At 38.2% G+C, this 27,086-nt stretch overlaps 1 protein-coding gene across 2 annotated transcripts in view; it reads right to left on the reverse strand.

Moving 5' to 3' along the window:
• Positions 1 to 27,086, reverse strand: part of ARID4B (AT-rich interaction domain 4B) — an 85,144-nt gene that overhangs the window by 11,508 nt on the left and 46,550 nt on the right. For both annotated transcript variants that reach the window (XM_054162273.1, XM_054162271.1), the window contains exons 10-18: positions 25,800 to 25,873; positions 24,303 to 24,448; positions 22,131 to 22,203; positions 20,977 to 21,071; positions 19,789 to 19,886; positions 19,308 to 19,575; positions 18,159 to 18,331; positions 6,901 to 7,149; positions 472 to 556 (exon numbers count right to left, since the gene is read on the reverse strand). In XM_054162273.1, the coding sequence (XP_054018248.1) occupies positions 472 to 556; positions 6,901 to 7,149; positions 18,159 to 18,331; positions 19,308 to 19,575; positions 19,789 to 19,886; positions 20,977 to 21,071; positions 22,131 to 22,203; positions 24,303 to 24,448; positions 25,800 to 25,873 (1,261 nt within the window). The remainder of the gene's footprint in view (positions 1 to 471; positions 557 to 6,900; positions 7,150 to 18,158; positions 18,332 to 19,307; positions 19,576 to 19,788; positions 19,887 to 20,976; positions 21,072 to 22,130; positions 22,204 to 24,302; positions 24,449 to 25,799; positions 25,874 to 27,086) is intronic.

Here is a 27,086-nt window from a genome sequence, read left to right on the forward strand (position 1 = left end):
TGCATACCACTGTCCAAGGAATAAGCCTAAATATCAATTTTAAAATAATTAATTTGGAAAGAAAAGCTATGAAATCAAAGGATAATCACATACACATGGCCTACCCATCATTTGCTCTCCAGAATCAGCAGAGAGCTCCCAGATTTTGTTCTCGTGAGCAGGCTCCCACCACTGATAACAAAAATGGATTCTTCTTGTTTTCTATATTTTTTTGCATTTCATTAAAAAAAAAACAAAAAAAAAAAAAACAACCACAGAAAAGAAGGAAGTAGAAGCTTCCCCTCCCCACCCTGAAGTGAAACAAGCAAAATCTTGATGAAAAAAAGTTTTAGTTTTTAATAGGCTAGGAAGTAACTTTTATTGTCAAGCATTTGCAGGCCAATCGAAAGGTTAGAAAAGGGAAGGGGAAATACTTAAGAACATATTAAACCAAAACGGAGGGGAACAAGGGAGAAAAGGGAGAGAAACTACCTTTATTTTCTTTCGATGCTTAATTTTTGGTACATTTTTATCAGCTGGTCGCACTATCTTGTCTGCTTTTATCCATTCATCATACCTAAAACCACACACAAAAAAAAATGTGTACACATTAATGCAGATAATCACATCATAAGAAAAATGAATGAAAAAAGAAAAAACAAAGAAAATTACTGCCCATATAAAATCTGAATTGGAGTTTGAATAAAGACATCATTTGTGTAATTTTCAGTATGTGAACTTTCAACTGAAGTCCAATTCTTCATGTACAAATGACTGACATTGTTTTACCCATATGCACAGATTTCTTGCTGTGCAGCATAGAGTGAACAAACACCACTTTCACACTTGCACACCAGTGTGAAAAAACCCTAACTACCAGAATGACAATTCTGTATGGATTTCCCATTTGTGTACATACTGCAAAACCTGAACAATAAAATAATTCCTAAAGCTACATAAAATGTGACCAGTTAAAAATAAACTCTATGAAGCTCGAGTGTCTGCAAAGTGACATTTGGAATCATTAACAGTAGTCATTAGCTTTTGAGTCACTAACTTAACACTAACACTTTAATTAGTTTTCAGTTTCTGGTTTGTATCAGAATGGTACTAAACTGAACAGCACCAAGACAATTAACAGCTCTCTTACTATCTAAGGCTGGACTTGTTAACTACAAATCCAAGACCAGAAAAGTACATTCCTAGTAGGAATATACTGTAACTATGGTACTGTACTTGACAGTACAGTAAACGCCAAGAATCAATTTGAACATTTTTTTGTCTCCCAATAAGCTTAACTTGCTATCCTACTTAAACTGTGAATTCAAGAACTGAGTAATGAATAGGTCAATTAAAAATTAGTATCTTTTAACTTTTGCCTTAATATACAGCCATGCAAACTCTGATCCCCTAGGTAAGCATGAAAGCAGATGGGAAGAAAACAACTTTAAAACAAACAAACAACAACAAACACAGACCAAAAGAAAACCCCACACCACACACACAGAGAACTAGTACAAGATGGAGCTAAACACAATGCACTCACAATCATGCTGGCTTTCCAGTTGAGTTTGCTTGACCACCAGTTTGATAAATAAGTCTGTTGATACAGTCCCAATTCTGCTTTTCTGCAACAACTATCAATTACATCCACAATACTGACATATAAATTAAAAAATAATTTAGGGGGTGGAAGGGGGGTTTTGTCCCTTCATAGGGCAAAAAAAAAAATCACAAAATCCAGCAGCAGACCATGCAGAATACAACATGGCAAGACTGCCTATATTTTGGCAGGTATATCTGCAATTGTACTATGAGGTGAACAGACTCAGATACCCCTCCAAAACTGCAACACAACTCTGCAGGTTACTTTCCAGTACCCCAAAAAAATCCCATATTGCATGAGACTGTGGGCAGCCCTATGTGAAGTATTTCTTCAAGTCAAAGACATGCTTTCTAAAACAATATTGCTGAGGAGACTGCCAAACAGACTTTGCAATTCGTGTAAGATTATTTTATTAGGTCTGAATGCATGCAGGACAACAGCACTAGTACACATGAGAAACAACTATTCTGACTGTCTTTTCTGCCTCAACCATGTTGCTATAATACAGAGTTTATATTCATTTATTCTATGCATTTCCAATAAGAAACCAATCTTCCCCTATGCAAAGTATGCGTCTCTGATTCAAAGTAACTGTAGTGCCTGCTGGAGAGACAGGTGACACACATAGGGGCACACCGAAGGGAAGAATCTTAAGAGTCTCTGTAGATACCACAGGGTACAACGTTACATATTATAAGTGGTGGTTACAACTTCGCATTTCAAGGAGCACTAATTGAAAATGTATACGTGATAGCCACAGTTCCTGGTTGGAGCACATCCTGCTCCACTCCTGACATAACAGCAGCTACATCTCACAAGGAGGCGCAACATCACAGAACTCTTATCTTCTCCAGGGAATCAGATGCCTGCATTTCACACCTTTGCATGGCACTGCTGCTCTCAATACTCACACATCAAATGCATACTGTTTGCCTAAATCTGCGACAATTGAGAGCCAAGGCTGAAACAGATCCTGCAAAAGGGATACATCCCCAGCCACAGCTGACAACCTGATCCTAAACTAATTCTTCTATACTGCACAACAAAAAAGGCATCCTGAAAGCTGTAAAGCACACCAGAATGTCATGTATGACTCAGACTAGAGCCTTTCTTTATAGAACTGCACCTTATTAAACCAGGAAAACTTATTTAACCACTGATTGTGCTTTAGACATCCTATTTACAAACAAAACGACCCCCCCAAAACATTATGAAAGGAGTTTTTAGCCATCATTGCATGAAGAGCATGTTTCCACAAGACCTGGGTTTTTTTTACCGCATTGCTGTCTTCCACACTTGTGGGTGTGGAGAGGAAGGAGGCAGGATGGGGAGGTGTTGCTAAAAGTATTTGCACAGACTTCTTTGACAAGAAAGAAAAGCAATTTAATAAGAAATTGTTGTTTATTTTAAAAATAAGGTTTTGTATGAAAACCTGCAATGTTTTCAGAGGAAACATCCCCTTTGCCTTACCAAAATGAAGACAAAAATGAGCCAGTAAAGAGAGCTTTTCTGCCTTAGTTAAAATGAATGCCTAACAAAGTTGGGTTTGAATCGGAAGGAAGGAAACAAAGAATGCCTAATAATACACACTGATTCTATTACATCCACATGTCCTGACTGCAAGCTAAAATAAACTGCACTGTATTCTCAGAATCAATCATCCACAGAAGTACTAGAGGAGACACACAGAAGGGGGTGTAATTCTCCAGCCTCTAGTTTTATACTACCAAATGTACCACTTTCTCAGGAAGACAAGTGGCCTCAAGCAACTAGCAAGACTTGGCTGATACTGCAGCTTCAGTGAGAAGTTCCATTACACTGTCTCCATCTGTTAACAAGGAAGAACTAAACGTTTTCTATGACTGTAATCAAACAAAGGAAGAAACTTAGTCTTATCACAAAATAATGGAATATTAGATGAGGGCTCCAGTTTAATTTTTTATTTCTTTTTGCTCCCCCCCCAACATACAGTACTCTCAAGAGCCTGAAATTTGGCTACACACAGAATGATACAATTATTTAGGTTGGAAAATACTTTTAGGATCATCAAGTCCAACCATCAATCCAGCACTGCTAAATCCACAACTTAACCACGTACACCTAAGCGCGGCATCTACATGTCTTTTAAATACCTCCAGGGATGGCGACTCCACTCCTCCCCTGGGCAGGTTGCTTCAGTGCTTGAAAACCTTTTCTATGAAGAATTTTGTTTAACATCCAATTTAAATCTCTCCTGGTGCAAATTGAGGCCATTTCCTCTTGTCCTATCCCTTTCTACTTGGGAGAAGAGACCAGTCCCCACTTCTATAACCTTTTCAGGTAGTTGTAGAGGTCTCACATTCCTTTAATTTCAGCATTTGTCTATTAAATACAAAATCTGCATGTTGTTAATACTTCAACAAGTTGAGATGGAAATTAACACTTTCACATTCAGATTTTGGAAGGAAGGTTAGGAAAGACGGAAAGAAATCTTTAAAGCAAAAAGTTTCAGGTTTAAATGCTAAAACATTCAAGAATGACATGTCTTGTGGTATGGTACCTTAAGAGGCACTTAAACAAGCCAAACTCTTTTTGAATACATATCCTCTGTCTTTAATTATTAAGCACATACTGCAAAAGAAATTCACCTCAAGCAATGAAATTTTCTTTGCACTGGCTGAGGAAAACTAGAATTATGACAAAAGGAACTGACTCTAGACCCCAGGGAAGTTTTAGTTCCATACAAAGCATACATAAGCCACAAGGTGACAGGTCTGTTAGAAACATGTGGTAACATAAACAGGTGCCTCTAACAGAGCAGAGATTTCACCATTCTCTTCCACTACAAGTCAGGCTCCCCCCAAAGCTACAACTCTTTACATTTATTAGGGACATGTTATCACCTATATCTCAGGAGCAAACAACACGATCCTTTCGCATGAAGTACTGCAGCTCTACAATGCTGTTATGCCCTATTACATACCTGTATTTTCTATTTACTATTTTAAAAAAAGAAACAAATCTACAGTGGTTAGCATTATGGGTTCCAGAGTGCTTAAAATTAGCAAACAAAACAAAGATGAACACCAGGTTCACCAAATTCCATTTCAAGTACCCCAAAATGTGTGCACGCACAAAATTATTGTGAATCCCGGTCCAAAACTGAAGTTACCTTGTGATAAGAAAGATTATTATTCCTGCTCAGACTTCTGGGTTTGAAGAACAGGCCATTAAATGGCACACTGACCAAAAGGGGATGATGAGAAAATCCCAGTTCAGTACATCCCATAACCTAGACTGTTACAGTACATATCCCTTCTAAATACTACAAGTAAGGTCCAATGAAGAAGAAGAGGGAACTGATACTTATTTAAGCAAAGCAGCTACTTTCCAGGTTGTAAGTAAAATATCAAACCAAATTACTGCATCATACAAGACCTGTCTTCACTACACTAAAATATCATTTATGTGCTGCCTGAAGCTTAGGCTTACCCATTCTTACTGCAGGATCAAAAAACTTAAGTAATTTTACTTGAATTGGAAAAAATTAAGCCACATTTAGCAGAGTCCACATACCACCTCGATGCCAAATCTCAATCACTTATCTTTTTCAGTGAAAAAGTCCTATTTTCCCAGCTCCTTTAAGAGGGCTGTTTTCAAACAAAGGATATAAATGCAAGTCCCACTGCCAGAAAGACCAAACGACTCTCCCATCCCTCGCAAATAAGCACACACTTACTAAAAATGCTTTTCTTATCAAATATATCCTCATCACAGAAACAATGTCTCTGATATCAATTCACGTATTTGTTTAAAATGCAGAGTTCAAAAAATGGAATCTTGAATTCCTCTTTGAAAACCAGGGTGCTGGGTTCCCCAAGGTGAAGGCTCAATGTTGACTATTTAGCTCTTTCTATTTAAAGTAGTATTACTTCAATAAAACTCTGATCATCTCCCCTCATAACATGCGTACTAGCTTAAAAAGGAAAATAACTTCTGTTTCCATGTGAATTCCAAAGCAAGACTTTTAAGGCAAAAAGCTCTTGGAATGGTACACGCTCATCCTCACCAAGTAGGATGCAAATGTTGGCAACTTACACTCATAAGGAAGTTCTCCCCAGTAATGACTGAAATGCTTGTTAAATTCCAAATCCCAACTTGAGCAGGCTTCATCTCCCTTTGTGTCTTGAATTCATAACCAACTATGCTTACACATGTTGTCTGAGGATTATGTGAACTGTAGATCAGTATATATGTAGACCAAAATTCTACAGAAGATTGTTATCAAAACCAGTAATATTAAGATGTTCCTACTCAGCAGAGGTTTACATGGTCCTGGAAAACACCAGGCCTAGATGCAAAGAGGTATATTCAAGAGATGGAGCAAAGTATCATACTTCTGTGTGACTTTTGCTAGCACTGAACAAATGAAATTTCTCCTGCCCTCCAGACAACAGGAAAGTCACAGGAGCATCAGACTTGCCAGAAGAGAAACAAAATAACTAAAAAATAGAGCAGATATGCCTCAGACCTGTCTTCTTTTTTAGAGATGTAGAAACATAGTAATAAAGTTTAAAAGATGATAACTGAGGACAACGAGCGGGTCAGCTGAAACACAGGAAAAGCAGGAGACTTAGTAATTGGCTTAAAATCCACTCTGAAGCTTTAGTTTTCTCTACCATTTTCAACATGCTTCAAGTTCCAAACGGCAAAAATATTACATTTATTTCTATTAATAGTATAGTAAAAACAATTAAAAGCAAATAAACCTACATATATTAAGAAAAGCCTAAGAAGCCCCTAAGCTAAGAAGAGTCATGTTTGGAAGCTTGAGCCAGCCACAGGGGAAGGAGGAGTAGGGAACAGTGGAAATTGGGTCTGAATGAATGCAATTATTTGCTGCAAACTTATTTGCCACTCTGAACTTGTTAAACACCATACTGCTGGTGTACTCCCTGTTTCACTGAGAAGCACGTGTATACAGACTCAGCTAAGTGCATTACTCAAATACTGTATGAGATAAAATTGGCTTAAGAGAGCTGGAGCATGGATTTGCGCAAGACTGAGCTGTCATTTGCTGTGTGGAGAGATCCAAAAAATAAGATGGGGAATGAAGGAAGCCTTCTTTGAACAAGTTAAGATAATTTTCTAAGTAACTAAGTATATGCATTTATATAGTGTTAAAAACCTAGCAGTTTTACACAGCACAAGGACCTTCACAGACCACCAACACGGAAAGTTTAGGGCTCCAGATGTCTATTAATTTAGTTTTTAAAATACACAAGTGTATTTTAGAAGTAATTCATGAAGTAATCACTAACTAAAACTCAAGTTACCTCACATTCCATCCACAGTAGTGCACCAAGTAAAGGACTTCTCCACCTTCGATGTCAGAATCTTTAATACTAGCTTCATACATTTTTTGATTTTTCCCTCTTCCATACCGCACTTGGACTTTCATGCCTGGTGGATAGCATTCAAACTCTTCTTCCTCATTGTTATTGTTGTCTTCTTCCTCCTCCTCCTCCTCTTCCTCCTCCTCTGCTTCTTCTTCATCTTCATCTTCTTCCTTACTCGTGTCATCTCTTGAAAGGTTTAAAAAATTGTAGAGTTAATATGAGATACTTCACAAGCTTTTCAGTTCCAAACCACATATATTGATAAATATTGTGGATGCATTAGAGACTGGGAGAAACAGCAGGCTCCAAACACGTGAAACTGCACTACAGCTGAGTAAAATCAGCAAAACAGGATATAGCAATACACACAAAATCCAGTGACTGCAAGGTACAAAAATGGCTTGACTCAAAAAAAGAAAAAAAAAAATCCATCAAAAATTGTATGAGCAGAAGTTGTTCACTCATCTTTATATGATTCTTTCATGCAGTCTCTTGGTTTAAATATCCTTTTTTTTTTTTCAGTTCAAACTCATGCCTCTCACTATCATGTTCCCTTAATTCCGTTTTTCAACCTACAAGTTTTGAAAATTGTTCCTATAAAGATCCTTTTTTTGTTACCATAAACAATCTATCTCAACAGCTTGAAGTCACTGCAACCAAAACCAGATATAGAATAGAATAGGACCTAACCAGATTGGAAGAGACCTTCAAGATCATCGTGTCCAACCCATCAACCAATCCAACACCACCTAAACAACTAAACCATGGCACCAAGCACCCCATCAAGTCTTCTCCTGAACACCTCCAATGATGGCAACTCCACCACCTCCCCAGGCAGCCCATTCCAATGAGCAATCACACTCTCTGTACAGAACTTCTTCCTAACATCCAACCTAAACCTCCCCTGGCACAGCCTGAGACTGTGTCCTCTTGTTCTGGTACTGGCTGCCTGGGAGAAGAGACCAACCTCCGCCTGTCTACAACCTCCCTTAAGGTAGTTGTAGAGAACAATAAGGTCACCCCTGAGTCTCCTCTTCTCCAGGCTAAGCAACCCCAGCTCCCTCAGCCTCTCCTCATAGGGCTTGTGTTCCAAGCCCCTCATCAACTTTGTTGCCCTTCTCTGGACTCGTTCCAGCAAGTCAACATCCTTCCTAAACTGAGGGGCCCAGAACTGGACACAGTACTCGAGGTGCGGCCTAACCAGTGCAGTGTACAGGGGCAGAATGACCTCCCTGCTCCTGCTGGCCACACTGTTCCTGATGCAGGCCAGGATGCCATTGGCCCTCCTGGCTGCCTGGGCACACTGCAGGCTCATGTTCAGCCTACCGTCGACCAGCACCCCCAGGTCCCTCTCTGCCTGGCTGTTCTCCAGCCACTCTGACCCCAGCTTGTAGCTCTGCATGGGGTTGTTGTGGCCAATGTGCAGAACCCGGCACTTGGATGTGTTCAATCTCATGCCGTTGGACTCTGCCCATCTGTGCAGCCTGTCGAGGTCCCTCTGCAGAGCCTCTCTACCCTCCAGCAGATCAACTCCTGCCCCCAGCTTGGTGTCATCAGCAAATTTACTGATGATGGACTCGATGCCCTAATCCAGATAGTCAATAAAGATGTTAAAGAGCATGGGGCCCAGCACTGATCCTTGGAGCACACCACTAGTGACTGGGCAAAAAATCCCAACCCTTAAGCAAGATTATTTAGCAAATCAAGCAACCTCTGCTAATTTATGACCTTGTTTAAATATAAGTCAAACTTGCATTTCATTATTACACAAATACACAAGCAAGTGTTCATTGGTTTCAAAAGCTGATTCTGAATACAATTTTAGGTATTTGGACCAATATCAGAAGCATTAAGAGTCCACTGATCTGGCTAGTTTCAGTCAATGGTAGCTATGGGCTACTCTGTGATTCTTCTGTAGAGGCAGACTACATTACAAAACCTAATGGTTGAAAAACATCTTTTAATCTTAAATATTTTTACCAAACAGTACTACTGGCCCTCACCTCATTCTAATTCCACACACTGTGCAGTACAGGACAGATTAGGCCTGCTTACCAAATTGACAGCAACAAAAATCTTACCAAATCTCACAAACACAAAAGTCTGTATTAATAGTCTAAATCTTTCCCATTAAGCTTTCACTAAAAAGCACTCAGGCCAGCTAAGCTACTGTCTCTGCAAAAGGATCAAACAGCACTTCAATTATGCAATTTCTTTTTTGTGGAAGCAAAACTGCACTATTATCTATTTAGCTGGAAAATGAGAATTCAGAACAATAAGCTAAATTCAGCTGTAGTGTAACTGAACTGGTTGAAAGAAATTACTTCACAAATGAGTGTTGCCACAAGCAGACATATACATGCATGTGTGTGTGCATCTGTATACACATATGCTTAAATCAGGAGACAAATGCCAAAACTTTGATGGCATATTAAGTAAATGAAATCACAAAAAATACATCTATTCAGGTATACACGGCATAGAACAGACAGTTTTTTTCTGGAAGACCAGGATTTTAAATTGTATACTTTCAGTGAGCTACTTTCCTAGTAAAGTTAAATCCAACAGAGTTAAAAATGTAAACAGAAATGAATGAGCTGCACATCATGCAGCAAAATTCACTTCCAAAAGAAATCACAAATAAGGGTCCCCAAAGAATCAGATGACAAATTCCTGAACCAAACTCCACAGCTAACAAGAAACCACCAAGCAACAATTTAAATACTTCTAAATTATACTCTCTGCTGCACTAAATCAAAACTCCTAGCTAATTTCAGCTTAACAGTTATAAACATACAAACACCAAAAAAACCCTTGGCATCAGAGCAGAGCCACCATTGCCACGAGAACAAGATCAGCCTGTGATTGCCTATTTCTCCAAGATTTGTCAAAATTCTAACAAAAGAAAGTTTGAAAGAATTCCACCACACCCCCCCTCCCTCTACCCCCCTCATATTAGCTGCACAATCCTTGAATACTGTCTGCAAAGAAATGTCCATTAGGGAGATTCAGGATTTTCCGAACACTGGCAATTATGCTGCCAGTCACTCTCTGGAAGCTAAACAAGTCTGGAGTCTCTCTCACTTTAACTGACGTATGGCTTTCTTGGTGTCCCAACTGACACTACCAGAACTGCTCTGGAAGAGACAACTGAAACCCTTATTGTGAAGTTGAGTAACTTGGATTGTCAAGTAGATGTGATTAGCAGACTATGCACAGATGGAGGGAATGTCAGGGAGTAAAAGCAAAATGGAAGCAGAGATAGCTGCAATATAATTGTGTTCCAAGGAGTGATATGGTTAGCAATCAAACTGGAGATTTTTTGGAGAACAAATGCAAAGAACATTCATCGGTTTGGAGCAGAAATACCTGTGTACTCATACAGCTCCTGGCACAAAACAACCCAAACCCAAAACCAAAAACCACCACCAACCAAAAAAACCCACAACAAACCCAACCCAAAACATATTCAAATAGTCACAAGGAAGAAAAGATACAGTTTTACAAAGTCATAAAAAGCTGCCAATGAAGGAGAAGCCACAACTATCCCAAAACTAAAGTCTGTAAGAGAAAGCTGCAACCGTAGCCGTCCAGCATGCACAGTCACAACCTCATTTGTCTATGTATGTATGCACAAGAACATCACATTTCCTGCTGTTTAGTCAAAATACTATTTTGAGGGGTAGGGGGGGAAAAAAGAAACAAGTCTTTTGGCAGCAGACAACTGTTAACTTAAACACAGTACCAAGCACAAAGCTGCAATGATTTGAACAACTCAAGCAGCAGCTGATGAAAAAAGGCAGCAGCAGATGTGCATGCACCCTGTACAAGAGAGACAGCAATACAAATGTAACTGTGTTCCAGAAACTAAAGTACACCAGAAAGCTTATCAGGAGGACTTGAAAGCATTTCCAGTAACAACTCTAGACTAAAGAATATCCTCACCCCAACTCCCATAGAATGGGAACATAAACCTCCAGAAGTAGGAAATAATTTAATTAAAATGCAGAAATAGTTGGTAAAAATGTAAAACCACTAAAATGTTTAGATTGTTCAAATATTGATTATCATGAGTTCCAATGGACATTGTGAAAGTGTTTGAAGGATAAAAATACTACAAGAGTTCAAAATTAAATACAGCAGATCATTCTCAGACACTATAAAGATTTAGTACCAACAACCCCATAATATGGGCAAGTACATCAATTAATAGATGTTACTAGATTAAACAGTGCATGGTATTACAGCACTCAAGGAACTGTAATAGCATATAAATGGCTTTCAGCCCACAGTTTCTGGCACAAAATATAGCATTGTCACAAAGCCCAGCTGAAATCTATGAGACGGTGTGATTTGGAGTATTGGATCTGCCTCCTAGGATCCCTGTTCTGCAGCAAACTTAATGCTACTCTGAAGCACTTACCCTAGCATGGTACCATGCTACCAAACACAGCAGGTGAGATGGCGAATGCAAGATATTTTTTTTCAAGGATTATTCTAACACTTGAGGAAGCAAGATTATTTCAAGTATTGGTTCAATTAAGTCATTGCAGTTAACTGAACCATTATCAGAGACAAACTCCAGTATAACTGACACTTCAAGCTTAGCAATTAGCTTCTGGTTTTGTTTTCCTCATTTTTCCTTTTTTTTCCTTAACCTAGAGTATTATTTAACTTCCACATAATGCAGCGCTGGAAGATGTTCGTACTCTGACTTTCCCAATCACAGCTGGTTTAAGATACCCGTGTTTTATGGCAGAGAGGTCATTAAGACCAGCACTTATGTCATGACACTAGAATTTTATCTTTAATTAAACGCAGTAACAAAAGCCACAAGATTCACCAGTATTTGTCTTCCCTCTGAAGTTACAAAGAAAACCTAAAAAAAGACACTCCAAAGACTTTTTTTCTACACACAAAAAAATGTAAATAAATGCATAGTTATGGTCCATCATTCTGAAAGGAAAGGATAGGCACTAACTTCATTTGAATCGCATCTGAGAGTAGTATAGTCACTTCATGAAACCAGTCACTCTGTAACCAGTGAATTTCTCTAGTGCTGCAGAGACCACAAATTAAAGGACCTCAGGTTATTGCCTTTAATGATTCAGCCATGCATTTTAAAACATTCCTCAAATGGATAATGAATGGCTCAGAAGTCTGACTGAGAAGTATAGCACTTCTTATTTTTATGGCGCTTGCTCACACTCAACTTGAAAACATCTAGTATTTGATGAATGTTCAAGGGCTCACCCACACTTCATAAGCCTCAGTGACAGCTACCATGGTGATCATAAGCTATGTAAAATGTGATGAGAGAATCACTTGCTCTACATCAGATGACTTCCTTCCATTCAACACGATACACACACAGGACTGACACATTTACACTGCCACTCTACATCTTCTTAATGCATTATTAGCGGTTTATTGATATATTGAAGCAATCCTTATATTTTTCTGAGTATCAGCATACATTATATTAAAAAAAAAAAAAAAAAAAAATCAACCCCATGACCATACACAAATTTCCTTGCCAGTACAAAGGTTGCTGGAATACGTAAGTAGAGCACGCATCACAGAAGAGCCTAGAAATAGGTTCCTATATGCAGACATTCACAGCAACTTTCTTTCCCCTCTAATCAATTTCATACAAATTCAAATCAGATTGGAGAAATCTATTACAATATATAGTCCTCAACACCAATCCAGAAGCTGGGAAGATATACCTTCTGTATCAAATCCCTTTCACTCCAAAGCATTTTAACCTTCCTGCTACCGTTTTAGATTCATCACCATAAAGTCTTGATATATCATTTTAAGAGATAAGGAACTGAAGAAAACATTGCCTCTAACAATCTGTTATCTTCCATATGCGAAGTGGAGCTTTTGACTATTACACAATCCTGTTGTAAACCGCTTTCAGAAAATCCCCATGAAGTGTTTCCAGATTATTTAACTCCTGTACAAATAGAAGCAGGTAGTCAGCCTACCCTATAAGAGTAAAAAGCCTAGTAAAATCCTCCACGTGGAATACAGCCCATCCTAACCTAGAGCTAAACTACTGCTTTTATGACTTCTAGCTCCCTCCTACTGCTTATAGGGAGGGAAATGCTATTATACATGTAACAATCTATGTAATAGCTCTGAGTGTGGTATTTCCCTTGCATGTGAATGAATCGTTTAACTCCATTCAAGATTATTAGCCAAAGAAATGAAGCACTTTCTCCATTTAGTACTGTCAAAATAGGACAGCACCAATTCTCAGAAAAACCACAGCAGGAAGACCTAGATCAAAAGCATGAGACAACCAGTGTTTGTTTCTAAAGTATTCTTTAAGAGTATTTGTTCATCCATTGCCTACTTCTTTACTTCCTCCAAGGAGTTTTCAAGAAGGGGGGAAAAAAAAGGAGAAAAAACAAAAAGATTATAAAATCCAGAAAGAACTTTTTGTGAGTATTGAAAATAACAATCTGGTGAGAAAAGGCAGGGTTATGATCCAGAGATGGCAATCCCACCCCCCCCCCCTACTGTTAGCATTAAGGCAGCACACCTCAGTCAAAAGAAATGCAAGAACAAAGGCACCTCCTATCTTTCTGTACTGTAACTGGGATTATTTCATATAATTTTGCTTGGTCACCTCAAAAATCCAAGTACTACCAATACATAACTCTGAGCAAATGTTTAATTGGGAGTAAAAATTTTTATCTGGGTTCTAAGCACTTAAGTCTTTCAATTCAGTATAAAATACTTGACAATGGTCTGTCCCAAGTGCTTGAGAGCACAGTGCTTTTAAAAACCCCAAATCAAATAAAACACAAACCTGGGAGTTGAATTAATCATCTGGTAAGAAAACTCTTACTAACACTGGGCACACTGCTGGCTCATGTTCAGCCAGCTGTCAACCACTACTCCCAGGTCCCTTTCTGCCTGGCTGCTCTCCAGCCACTCTGACCCCAGCCTGTAGTGCTGCATGGCGTTGCTGTGACCAAAGTGCAGCACCCAGCACTTGGACTTGTTGAATGCCATCGTGTTGGACTCCACCTATCTGTCCAGCCTGTCAAGGTCCCTCTGCAGAGCCCTCCTACCCTCTAACAGATCAACACCTGCTCCCAACTTGGTGCCATCTACAAACTTACTAATGGTGGACTCAGTCCCATTCATTGCATAGAACAGCCCCCAGTTCTCAATGTATTGGCTTTGAACAGTTTAACAATGAATGTTAGATGACAACAGAAAGTTGTACAAACTACACAACACTGCACTTGAAGACGATTACTTCCACAACATGAAGTCAGCAGGAACTTCAGAACAAGGAGAATTTAAAACTTTCCTGTTTACTTATTGACTGAATACTTTTCTTTTTCCCCTTTTTTTTGTACACAAGAGAAAAGGACAGGGTTACAAAGCCATTTTTTTAAAGATCTCTTTAGAATACACCAGTGGAAAATAACCTATTACTGCCCTTTTTGTACTGTTTTATGACCAGAAGTTGCACAACATTATATTGTACCACATGCATCTTCCACTAGCCACAAAACAAAAAGAAAAAAAAATTACAGGGCAAGCTGCCTCTGAATCTCTGTTCTCAGGGTTCACAGATGTAGAAGCAGGCAAAAGACAGGGAAGAAAGGAACAGAGCAACATTCAACCTTTCCTCTTCTTCACTGTATTATTTAAGTGTGCGCTGTAAGGACCAATAGGATTCATGTGGTAACATTGTCAATGGGTTGAGACACAACAGATACACAGAGATCCACAACTTGGGGTAAATGAGCAACCCTGGCTTCCAGTAGTGCTTCCTGAGATCTGGAAGCTGGGAATTAGACCCAGTCCACCAGACAGAAATCAATCAAGAAGAAACTAAGAAGTTTTTCTGTCTAGTATACACAAATAAGATACAAGAAGGTGCTTTAAAGTACTCCAGGCAACACGAAAAGAGCAAACTCTACAGCTTTGCCTTATATAGTATTAATTTCATTTGTTTGGCTGTTTGGTTAGGACTGTAAAAGACAGATGGTCCATAGCTTATTCAAGGTTTCAGGAATACATTTTAAACAGTGACAAAAATTCACAGTGATCTATTCCATTTGCCTTTTGGATAAATTTTGTACATGTGATTCGTTTTCCATTTACAAATATTAATTTCTGATTTTGTATGAATTCAAACCACAGCACTTCCCCCCTCTGTACACCCTTTGCCACTTCTAACCCATAAAGGTTGGGACAGGAGCAAGTACTACTATAGTACAATGTCCCCACCAGCATACCAGACTCAAAAAATCCATTTATGGTATAAATGCTAAAAACACTGTTAAGCATTTAGGATGACAGTGACATTTCAAAACCTCTTTAAAGCTGATATATGTGCATCTTGTACTTCCTGTTAATCTCTGAAGGAAAAAAAGGAAAAGTAATCATGCTCACAGCACTACTACTGTACTACTGCTTATAAACACTTGAAGACTATCAATTGCTACATGCTTCTTTTTCTAAAGTTTAAATTATTCCTTGAAACATATTCCCAGCAATGACCACATCACCTACATCTATTTTTAGAGCTACACTTCCTATTCTAAGGAACTTGTTATAATCTTTCATAAATCAAAATACCAAAAACTAGTTAGAAGACTTTTTACTGGATGAGTAAGGAAAAGCAGAAAGAAAAGAACTCACTCAACTACGATCACATGAGTTGGAGAAAATTGAAAGGGAAGAGTATTTTCTAGTTTTCTGCTGTTTTGCTAGATAAAAATCCTAAAAAAATCTTACAAGTTTTGTTATGTCATAAATAACCCAAATGGACATTAATCATATTAAAAGAATTACTGAAACATTAATGCAGCTTATAATTGTGTAACATTTACTATAGCAGAACGCTAAGTATGAAGCCAATGTACCTTCCTATTACATAAACAGAAAGTAATGTCACAAGCATGCATGCATACAAATGTACAACTTGAAGAACTTGGAAAACTGCCATTCTCTAAGCACTGCAAAGTCTTCCATCTACTTAGTTATGCATTTTGAAAGTATCATTGTAAAATCTGTTTTCTAATTCTGAAAATCTAGCAAACCTGTTACAGTACAACTGAACTAGCTCACTCTAAGTGGCAAATGTGACAAAATGCCACCCATTAGTCTTTAAAAAAGAAAAGAAATATATCATGCAGGATACAAACAAAAATCACATCCATAGAGAAAAGGCTCTTCCTAACTGAGTTCAGTTAAACCCCAATTTTCCTCTGTCTCACATTTCTGAGTTACAGGAATTGCCAAACACCTCACTGAAACTATTTAAGAAGACAGCAACGTTACAGAGAAGGATCCTTCCAGAACCTGTTATATGGAAATCAAAACCCTTAATAATTAAAAAAAAAAAATAAAAAACCACCACCCACCAAAAGCCCACCCACCCAAACACAAAATTACCAATTATATCAGAACTCAATACACTGAGCTAAGAAGTTCTGTCAGAACTCTTAATGGGCCAGAAAAAAGCATTAAGAGTGAATGATATTTAGAGAGAAGATTAAGACAGCTGATCCACTAAATAGCAAAGATCACTGGAATGAACAAGGGAATTAGTGGTTAGATGACAGCTGGTATTAAGCACAGAAAAGAGTCATCCCCTGACATATAGACTGCTGTGAAAGTACACGGAGGTGTCATTACCTGCTCTCCCTCTTGTAACAGCTTCTCCCTTAAGCATCTGTTACCAGTTTTGTTGAAGACAAGATGCCGTATTAAAGGAGACCTTTCATTTGACCTGTAATGGCCTTTTGTTGTGTAGTTATCACTTGAAATTATACTCTGTGAGGGTGCTAACTACAAGAATGTAAATAGTTAATACATCGGGGGTTAATGAGGACTCTCTTCTGGTTTAAACTTTATATTATATACTATATATACTTGCAGCCCAGAAAGCCAATCAGATCCTGGGCTGCATCAAGAGAAGTGTGGCCAGCAGGTCAAGGGAGGTGATTCTCCCCCTCTACTCAGCTCTGGTGAGACCCCACCTGGAGTACTGCGTCCAGTTCTGGAGTCCCTATTACAAGAGGGATATGGATGCACTGGAACATGTCCAGAGAAGGGCCACAAGGATGGTCAGAGGGCTGGAGCACCTCTCCTATGAGGACAGACTGAAAGAGTTGGGGCTGTTCAGTCTGGAGAAGAGAAGGCTCCGAGGTGACCTAATTGTGGCCTTCCAGTATCTGAAGGGGGCCTCTAAGAAGGCTGGGGAGGGACTTCTCAGGATATCAGGTAGTGACAGGACTAGGGGGAATGGAATGAAGCTGGAGGTGGGGAGGAAATTCTTCACCATGAGAGTGGTGAAGCCCTGGAATGGGTTGTCCAGGGAGGTAGTTGTGGTGCCATCCCTGGAGGTGTTTAAGACCAGGCTGGACAAGGCTGTAGCCAGCCTGATCTAGTGTGGGGTGTTCCTGCCCAGGGCAGGGGGGTTGGAACTAGATGATCCTTGTGGTCCCTTCCAACCCTGACTGATACTATGATACTATGTGTTGGTTTTTTTGTGTGACTGCAGATAAACACCTGTGGTTTGGGTATATTTTTTTTCCACTGAAATAGGAAAACCTGCCCATTCCATAAAGGAAACACACCTGATTATGCCCTGAGCATCCCTATTTTTTTAATCTCCTACTTTCAAAACTCCTCTCTGAGAGACTCCACAAGAGACTCCCCACCAGCATCCATCACGCCCACTACATGCCAAAGCTGCTACTGAACAATGCAAGTTATTTCCATCTTTTCCCCATGTTACCCATAACACACCACTGCCAGCAAAAGCTGGAAACCACATAACACACCACTGCCAGCAAAAGCTGGAAACCACAAGTTCATTATATACTTGTACCAAAAATTAAGTAGACAAATACTACTGGCAATGGCTGCTATATTTTTCTCTTATATCTTATGCTTTCCAAGTTCTTTTTGCACTCAGCTGGTAAGTAGCTAGACCTGGACTCTAAAAGCTTCATCTACTTTCCCTTTTTTTCCCCCTAACTTTTCTTTTTTCCCCCCAAACCATGACAAAGTTAGGAACACGCATGGCTACACAAAAAAAAAACAAGTTTAACTTACAACAGGGATGTCTGACTTGACATTCAAATTAAAAGAGTAAAATTCAATGAACACACATCAAATGCCTCAGATGGTTACTAAATAGTGTAACTTACCCTGATTTTTCCTTTTCTTCAGCATCTGCATTTACCATAGGATTTTCTAGTTCTTTAATCTTCTCCTCCTCTTTATCTTCTAGTTTGGTTTCATCTTCACTTTTGATTACATTTAAGTCCTTTTCCAGATCAGGCTGAGTATATACAGTATCTGGCAAACTTTTTTTGTTTCCCTAGCATAAATAAAACCTTCAGTTAACATACAAGGTGAAATAAAAACACAAAGGATTTATGAAAATGCAGACAAAACACACTGAAGTTATAAGAGGGGAAAAAAAAAAGGTATCTAGAGTCTTATTCTAAAATTATTGTTCTGAAAATCTGAAACATAATGGATTTTGAGGTTGCAGCCAGTGTTCTAGCCAGCTTTGCCACAGCACAGGCATGCTGCTCTTAAAGCTGAATTCCAGAGCAATCCCAAAGATGTACACTTCACAGTGGTTAGTGTATGGAGGTATTAGTACTGGCCTACATGGTATTCACCCCAGAGTTACTACCAGAAGCCTGATAGGGCTGGCTGCCACTCACACACAGAAGCATTATAGTTACATTGCAGACTAATTTGAGGGGCTACACAATTTCCAGAGTGAACTGCTAAACCTGCACAGCACAGCACTTCAGCTTACTGCCTTGGGACTTCTTTTGCTAAAGCCACAGACTCAACATTGGATTTTGAAAAGCTATAAACATTTGTCCCTCTGGATCACTGAACTACTGTGTGTATCATATGGCCCAGGTTTCTGTAAAGCTTCACTGGTTTCACTGGACTGAAGAAGTAAAAAGCAAGATTTATGAGGGCTTAAAAACATGGCTAAATGAAAAACAAAAATATCAACACTGTAGTTAGCTGTGAGTGTATGCTACCCAGATCAGAATAAAGCTGTACATTAATTAGTCTCCTTATGACCCAGGAGGCCACCAAACAAGTGGAATGCTGCAGCTGCTTCCTACCAAGTCAGATACTTTGGCATCATGATCCTCTAAAACAGGGATCTAGGGATAAATACGGCTCAAATGTGTTGTTCTGAATTAGGTTTACAGCATGTTTGTTGTCTTTATGGAGATTTCAATCTTGACATGAACTCACAGTTATCAACACCCCACCTGACTTCATAAACACGATATAACACGAACATTAAAATATTTTACCAGAACAGAGGGCTTATCATTTTCTTTACTTTCATTATCATTCTCAGCTAACTTTTTTTCTTCTTCTTGTACTATTGCTACTTCCTCCTGCTTGCGTTCTTCCTTATCCACTGTTATTTCTTTTAATTCCTGCTCTGGTTCTTCACGCATCTTCAATTCTTTTTCCTTTTCACAGTCTTTACAAGGCTTACTCGTCACTTTCTCTGGCAATGCCATCTGAAATTCAATGTTAGCTGAAGTACAATACTCTTCAAAACCATAGAGATATCTAAAAGAAACAAAATTGTTTGTGATAAGCAAGTTTGTTTCAAGAATGAACATACTACCTTACAGAAACAAAACATGAACAGCTTGTTTGAAGCTGAAAAACATGTATTATGTAACCAAAACGTTACAGACTGTGTGTATTAGCACTACCGCAGGACCACTTCAGTGCATTGCAGTTCTGTTTTAGCACAAGCTTTACAGTTTTATTACTTACTTTTTATATGCACATTTAACATTATATCCTGCAGCTGAATTCAATACAGGGATTCCAAGATCTTGATAAACTTGCTTCCACACTGCTCCACTTTCAATCTGTTAAAGAAAATGAAGTCATGGTTTTTGAATTAACTCACTGACACAAAAAAGACTAAGTCAAAGTTTACAACTTTGGAAAATAACTGTAAATCATTTCCTCTAGTCAATAAAATTACTATTCATCACACATATGGTATTTCTCTGCAATGCATACTGTAATTTGGTGTAACTACTTCAAGCAGTTCAGTATTCCTGCATTTCAGTAAGCAGGCTTTCCTCTCCAGGTTGTAATACAAAAAAGGAAAGAAAGTACAAAGATCAGAAAAATTAGTCCCTAATTGTTTTGCTTACAGTATTTTTTACCTATCAGAGATAGAATTTTAATTAAACTGGACAAAAAAAAATATTTCAAAGTAGTATCAACAACATTCAACCCTGGCAGCACTGCACCAGATAGAGTGGCTGCCCATCTTTCATTATGTCCTTAATATGCCCTTTGGTGTCACAGTTCTGTGACAGTGTGATGTGCTCATTTTTAAGCATCTGTGAAGGCAGAGCAGATGTACTGCAATATTCAAGTGCAAGATCCTCTCTTGCATATCAGGAAAGTGTCACTGCACAAAGATACCTTCTCAAGTGACACACTACATCTACAGGAAGAAGACCAAATCAGTAACAGAATCTGCTTCACTGTGAATTCCATATACTTCAACTATTGCTCTGAGACCAATCCCACTAATCTCAGTCAGCACATTTTTCTATACACTGTCCCGAACAGATAGGAATTAAGGACTTCCCATCAGATGTTAAACTAGACGCCCTGTCTTTGAGATTTTGAGCAGCGACATTTCACTTTCTGAGGTAACAACTTCATCACGTTTCTTGAACTATCACAAAACTACAAATGCTGGCTGATTTTATGCAGCAATAAATCAAACACACTGAGTAGATTCATAATTTATTTATAACATAATTGCCTTCTGATTCCTGTTGAATCATGTTTCTCAGAGTTACATTGTCTTGCAAGGCCGTAGTAATCAATTTTCAGATGTCTAAAGTGTCTGTTTAAGATTCTTGTTCACTACTAAAAAATAAACAGTGTTCTCAGATCTTATGGCTCTGGAATACTCATCATACTGATACTCACATTATCAAATCCTCCAAGTTTGTGTACAAGCCTGAATAATTTGAAGAGATTCAAATTTCTATATCCTAATACAGGTCGTTTGTTAATAGGAGTCCCTGCAAACAAAGACAGTGTTTTGGACTCATTTTTAAGAATAACACAAAATCTACATCACATGTACTGCTATACTATTCCATACAGCATCAAAAATGCCACCCCTCTTTGACCACTTCATGCATCTGGTGCTTTCTCAACCAACTTTTTCAAACAAACTCAACAGTCTTAGTAATTCATTTCTGCTGTAGTTCAGTAATTACGCATTCTTCCACATATTATTGAGTGTGCACAAATGAAACAGCTTGTCTTGCTATTTGTACTACACATACCTTTATTTCACCTGCTGAAACAATTACATCTAATAATACCAGGATAGTCCTTTCACTACAACCAGAAGAAATTCCTCCCCAGGAACAAATCCCACAATGCTTCTAAGAGCTGAAACTTCCTAAGCTACTGTACTAGCAGTAGCTACCACATTGTAAACAGTTCCTTAACTCATCTTCACATATGATTAGCAAGATAATAATTAAACTAGTTTCAATACTAATTTAAATGCGAACACCTTTACCTCTGCCTCCACAGACATTGTACTTTTCTTGCAATGTATCAATACCTGGTAAAGGTTTAATGTAATAGATGGCATTTGCTTTTTATAGCTTTTCAATCTACCTTACTGATAATGCTCATGCATTCAAGTGATCAGGATTCACACCAGAAAACTAGCATGAGGTAAATACTTTTCTCCATGACCCTAAGACATAGGACTTAGTGACTGAGTTTTAAGTATTTTGAAGTTATAAACTGAGCAGACATTAATGATTGAGGATATTATAGGTTTCATTATACACATTGAAATTACATAGCAGAAAATATGCCCAGATATATGAGGTACTATCCATATATTTCAGAAAGCAGGAATAAAGGATGGTATTTTACGGTAAGAGTCAAGGGACAGACTTCTTTTCTAAATACCAGGGAAGTGAAAAATGATGAACACAGTCCACTGGTTCCAGAAATGAACTGCAAAGCACTACTAGTTCACAGATTCAATTCTTTACAGTACTGCTAAGTAATGCTATCTTCAGCTTCTACAAGCCAAAGATTAGAATGCCTACCTCTGTCTTCCATGAACTTGTATAATTGCTGAAGAAAGTTCTCTCGTTCTTCAGGAAACGGCTCTATTTCCTCCTGTTTGAAACAATGCACAAGAAAATTATCAGCACTTCAAGTTACAGTTCTTCATTAAGACACACGTCAATGACAATTCAAATGTTCCAACTTTGGTTTGCTGTAATCAGCAAAAGACTACTATACAAGAAGTCATTTGCTGTCAGTGCTAAGCCACATGGAACTAAATTTTATAAACTACAACCAGCTTTCCAAAATCTATAAAATAATAACAGTAAGAACACACTGAAATTCAGTTTCGGATTTTAGTATTCTAAGTGATACAGTCAATCTAGATGTACTCTCAATTCTGTCCATTTATGCAGAAAACCTGGGAGACACCATTAGTAATGATCGAGAGATCATATCAGAAACATTTCTGCTGCAGTTAAGTGACTCGCTGCCTAGACACACTGTTACTTTCAGGGTGAAGTGAAAGAAAACGGTGCTCGCACTTTCTCTGGAGCTCTAATCCACAGTACTGGCGAACCACAGCCAATGGCACTGCATGCATACTGCCACAGGGCACCAGCTGAACATGTGCTGAGCAGGATCAATCCCAGAACTGAAATAACAACGGATATTTTGGGCGTTCACTTCATTGAACCAATAAACCTTTGCATTAGACTACAAAGATTAACAAACAGTAAACTTTTATAACAAAGCACTATGTCTTATTTCACAATACCTCATAATTTCCTTAGGAAATTTTTGCCCTAACTAGTAGCAAGAAGGTAGTAATACAATCAGAATTCTTAAAAATTGTGATGACTAAGTTACTTTAAAACAGTATGTCAAACATAAGCTGGTTAATTTTCTTTTTTTAATACTGCCTGCAAAGTTTCCCAAAATAAAAGTTGTTCAGCATATCATTGTTTTTAGTGTATTTTCATTCCATGTTTATTTTTTCCATTCAACAGCCATCTTGTACTAAATATTGAAGCTTTACCTATCCTGAAGCAAGGGGCCAAACACATTGTCTTTAAAGTTAAAGCAAGATAGTTGAGAAATAAATAAACAAAGTATCACTATTAAATGGGGCAGGGGGGAGGGATCAAAGCCAAAACTTCACAATATCTACTGAAGCTACTTAATAAAGACATGGATGACTGAAAATAAGGTCAAGAAAGGTTATAACTATTAGCAATGAGGGTTTTTTCCTTATTCTGTACTACTTCGTCTCCATCAAATGCACTTCGAGGATATATCAGAACAAAAAGGCAAAAAATGAAGAACCAATATTCACAACATGCTGAAATAGTTGTCAGTTAGATATAATTATCAACAGAAATGTAATCAAAATATTGCATAGTCTTGCAGAGGCAAACAACTGCTTATTTAAAGGGAAAGTGAACAGAAACTCATCTGGGCCATGACTGGCATAGCCCAGGAATTAATACCACCCTTAGAAATTCAAAGTTCTACATCAGTAGAACTGATGGAAACAACACATGGCAAAGAAAAGGCCTGTCTGGATTTACATACAGTTGCAAGACGTAATTCCATATATTTTCAAAGAAAACAAGAGGAATCTTTGTTTTACAGTTATCAAAGATAATTTAAGCACCACATATTAGAAAGAACTTAAAATATTATTTAACTGCATAGATCTTCCCAGTTACAAAACAGCAAGACCTTTCACAGCTAGCAGGCAAATTCCACCTACAAATACATGCAAGGAAAGGTAACATTTCTTATTTCAGAAAAACAATATGCATGTGACAGCAGACACCAATATTTACCCTTCTTCACCCTGCTCAGTCCCTAGTAGGTAAGGTAACCCCTTCTGCCACTGCAGTAACATCAGCATTGTAAAGCTTCTTAAACAGGATCTTAATCTCCGAGTTTTAATTTTTATTTTCCATTAGTCCCTAATAACTCAGTCTTTTGACTACATGTTTTTTGCTTAGTGACACAAAGATACTTATTAGATTTTTCAAGTTGATATATTCACATTAACTGGTCTTCATTAAAGAAAATCTTTGAAAGCTCAAAAGACTGTAATGTTGCTTATGTTAACACATTAAACATTCCCAAATGTTAAAAAGACATACTTAAAAATTAGCAAGACACTAATATTTATCAGCTGTGTATCTATGCTCTTTACTAACTTTACTTGCCTCTTCCTCACTGCTGTTATCCTCCTTTTCTTTTTCATCCTCTTCCTCTTCTTCAGCTTCACTGCTGGAGCTGTCTTCTTTCAGCTCTGTTTTCCAATTACTAGGAACAGTTCGATTCTTAAGGAATTCAAGGGCTTGGTCAAAAGCTATAAAAAGACCAACATTTGTTAGCACTGCAGAAAGTATCAGTTTGACTGGATGTTCTCATCAAAACAAGTACTCAGAGGTGAGATGAGGATGGGGGGACTACTAATTAACAGTTCCACCCCCACGTTAAGAAAACCTTAATCACTACCTCATGTTGACCAGTCTCTTATATGCCTTACCTATTCAAAATGGCCTAGTGTTCTCTGCAGATCAAATTATTCAAAGCTATTATTAGGATTATTACCACCTTAGTATCATCTACAGGCACAAATCTTCTACACTAAGACACACATGAAAATTCAGTTGGAAGAATCCCTATTACAACAGGTTTATATATATTGAAGGGAGGAAGAGGAAGGAAATGTGCAAAAGGTAATTCTGAGTTTGCACAAACTTAAACTTTTCGAATGAGCCCACAATTCCAGTTTCTTGAGAGTGCATAAAGGCACTATCAGGGATATGACAGTGAGAATAACTCTAGGGAGGTCAATACAAATGGATGAATACTAAATCTACAAAGCCAATGTGTGCTGTACGAGTGATCTCTTTTGTTTGGCATGTAGACATTTATTGAAAGTACACTAGAGTGGGGATTATTTCTTTAGGTTCTGTTTGGTTAAGGTATATTTGTGGGGTTTTATATTTGGTTAGTTGGGGCTTTTTAACAATTCCTCTCGATTTTCAGAAGTGGGGTTTTTTTTGGCCACACCTAGAGTACTGTGTCTAGTTCTGGGCCCCTCAGTTTAGGAAGGATGTTGACTTGCTGGAACATGTCCAGAGAAGAGCAACAAATTTGGTGAGGGGCTTGGAACACAAGCCCTGTGAGGAGAGGCTGAGGGAGCTGGGGTTGCTTAACCTGGAGAAGAGGAGGCTCAGGGGAGACCTTATTGCTCTCTACAACTACCTGAAGGGAGGTTGTGGACAGGCAGAGATTGGTCTCTTCTCCCAGGCAATCAGCACCCGAACAAGAGGACACAGTCTCAAGATGTGGCAGGGGAGGTTTAGGCTGGAGATTAGGAAGAAATTCTACACAGAGAGAATTATTGCCCATTGGAATGGGCTGCCTGGGGAGGTGGTGGAGCCACTGTCATTGGAGATGTTTAGGAGGAGACTTGATAGGGTGCTTGGTTGCATGGTTCAGTTGATTAGGTGGTGTTGGATAATAGGTTGGATGCGATGATCTTGAAGGTTTCTTCCAACCTGGTTTATTCTATTCTATTCTAATATATTATACTGTAAGAAAAGATCCTTCAGCATTTTTGAGACATGAACTGCTGTACCATACACTGGGTTCAATTTACGCAACAAAAGGAAATACATACACGTTTTCTCGTATAAAGTTGTTTTTACCTTGTTTTAACAAAGCGTCAGGCTTTGGTGAAGTTTCACTGATCTCCCGAACATCTTTTCTTGGCACAGAAACACTAGATTAATTAGGAAGTGTAAAAAAAAGGAAAAATAAAATTTAAAAGCTAAATTAACAGTATCATGCAGAGCTACCACTAAGACTATAATGCACTTACTAAACATACAGAAGCAGCATGTGATAATTCTATAGTGTCAATCTGGTACAGTTTATTTGGTTAATGGATTAAAAAACAACACTTCTACATAAATTTGATTAGACCATCCATATGCATTCACTGCATAGTAAAGAAAGTATTCTCCTTCCACTAGTAAGTAGGTTCTGGAATCTCCCAAGTCTCTATTATTTAACAAAAAGCTCATGTTAATTTATCAAGTATTTACTACCCACAAACAACAAAAGCCTGCCTTGCTTGAAACATAATTGTCTATTAGTATAAGTTGTCAGTATGGAATACTTTCAAATCAAAGGAATCACATACTTTCTTGTTTCTAATGTAGCTATTAGGAAGGAAGCAAATCTGAACTGCAGCTTTATGGGTGGGGGTATGTGCACATGCTTACGTGTGTTTCCCTAGTGATACGCACTGATGCTTGAGTAACTCTCAAATGGTAAAGTGACAGCCTAGACCTACTAAGCAATTAAAGCACAATGAAACTGCAATATTTGAATATCCTTTCTGCAAAACCATCTGTTAAATTGAACCAAGCATAATAAATAGATACAACTTTTAAACTAAAACCTAGAAAAAAAGAATTCTATTGTCATACATCAACCCTCCTCCCTGACCAACACAAGCTTTGGAACACAAAGTTCTTTATTCTATTGCAAATATCATACAATCTGGTTTTCTAGGTTTCTTTTTCTTTCCTACTTTGAGTAGTAATACAGCTCTTTTCAAAGAATACAATTAATATGCAGTTGTAGTCTAGGCTGAGCTAAACATATGTTGTGGTGTACGTGCTTGCGTGCACACACCCCCACCCACTCCTGGATAAGCTTACGGACACATCTCTGAAAAGCAATGCTCTATTCCAAGCAGAGCCAGAGAGAGCCTCAGGCCACTTCTCTCAAAGAAATACTGCTTTGTTTGCCACCATTGATACAATGAAATTAAAACTAAGATAGATACATAGATAGATTTATGCATCCCATCATTAATAACGATGTCAAGTTCAAGATTAATTTCATCACAAGGTAGGCTGTTAATGGGTTTTTTAAACATTAGAAAAATCCCTGCAAAAACTTAATGAGTTTATTAATATTTTACC

Source organism: Dryobates pubescens, chromosome 6 (assembly GCF_014839835.1).
Source record: "Dryobates pubescens isolate bDryPub1 chromosome 6, bDryPub1.pri, whole genome shotgun sequence".
In the NCBI taxonomy this organism is placed as follows: domain Eukaryota; kingdom Metazoa; phylum Chordata; class Aves; order Piciformes; family Picidae; genus Dryobates; species Dryobates pubescens.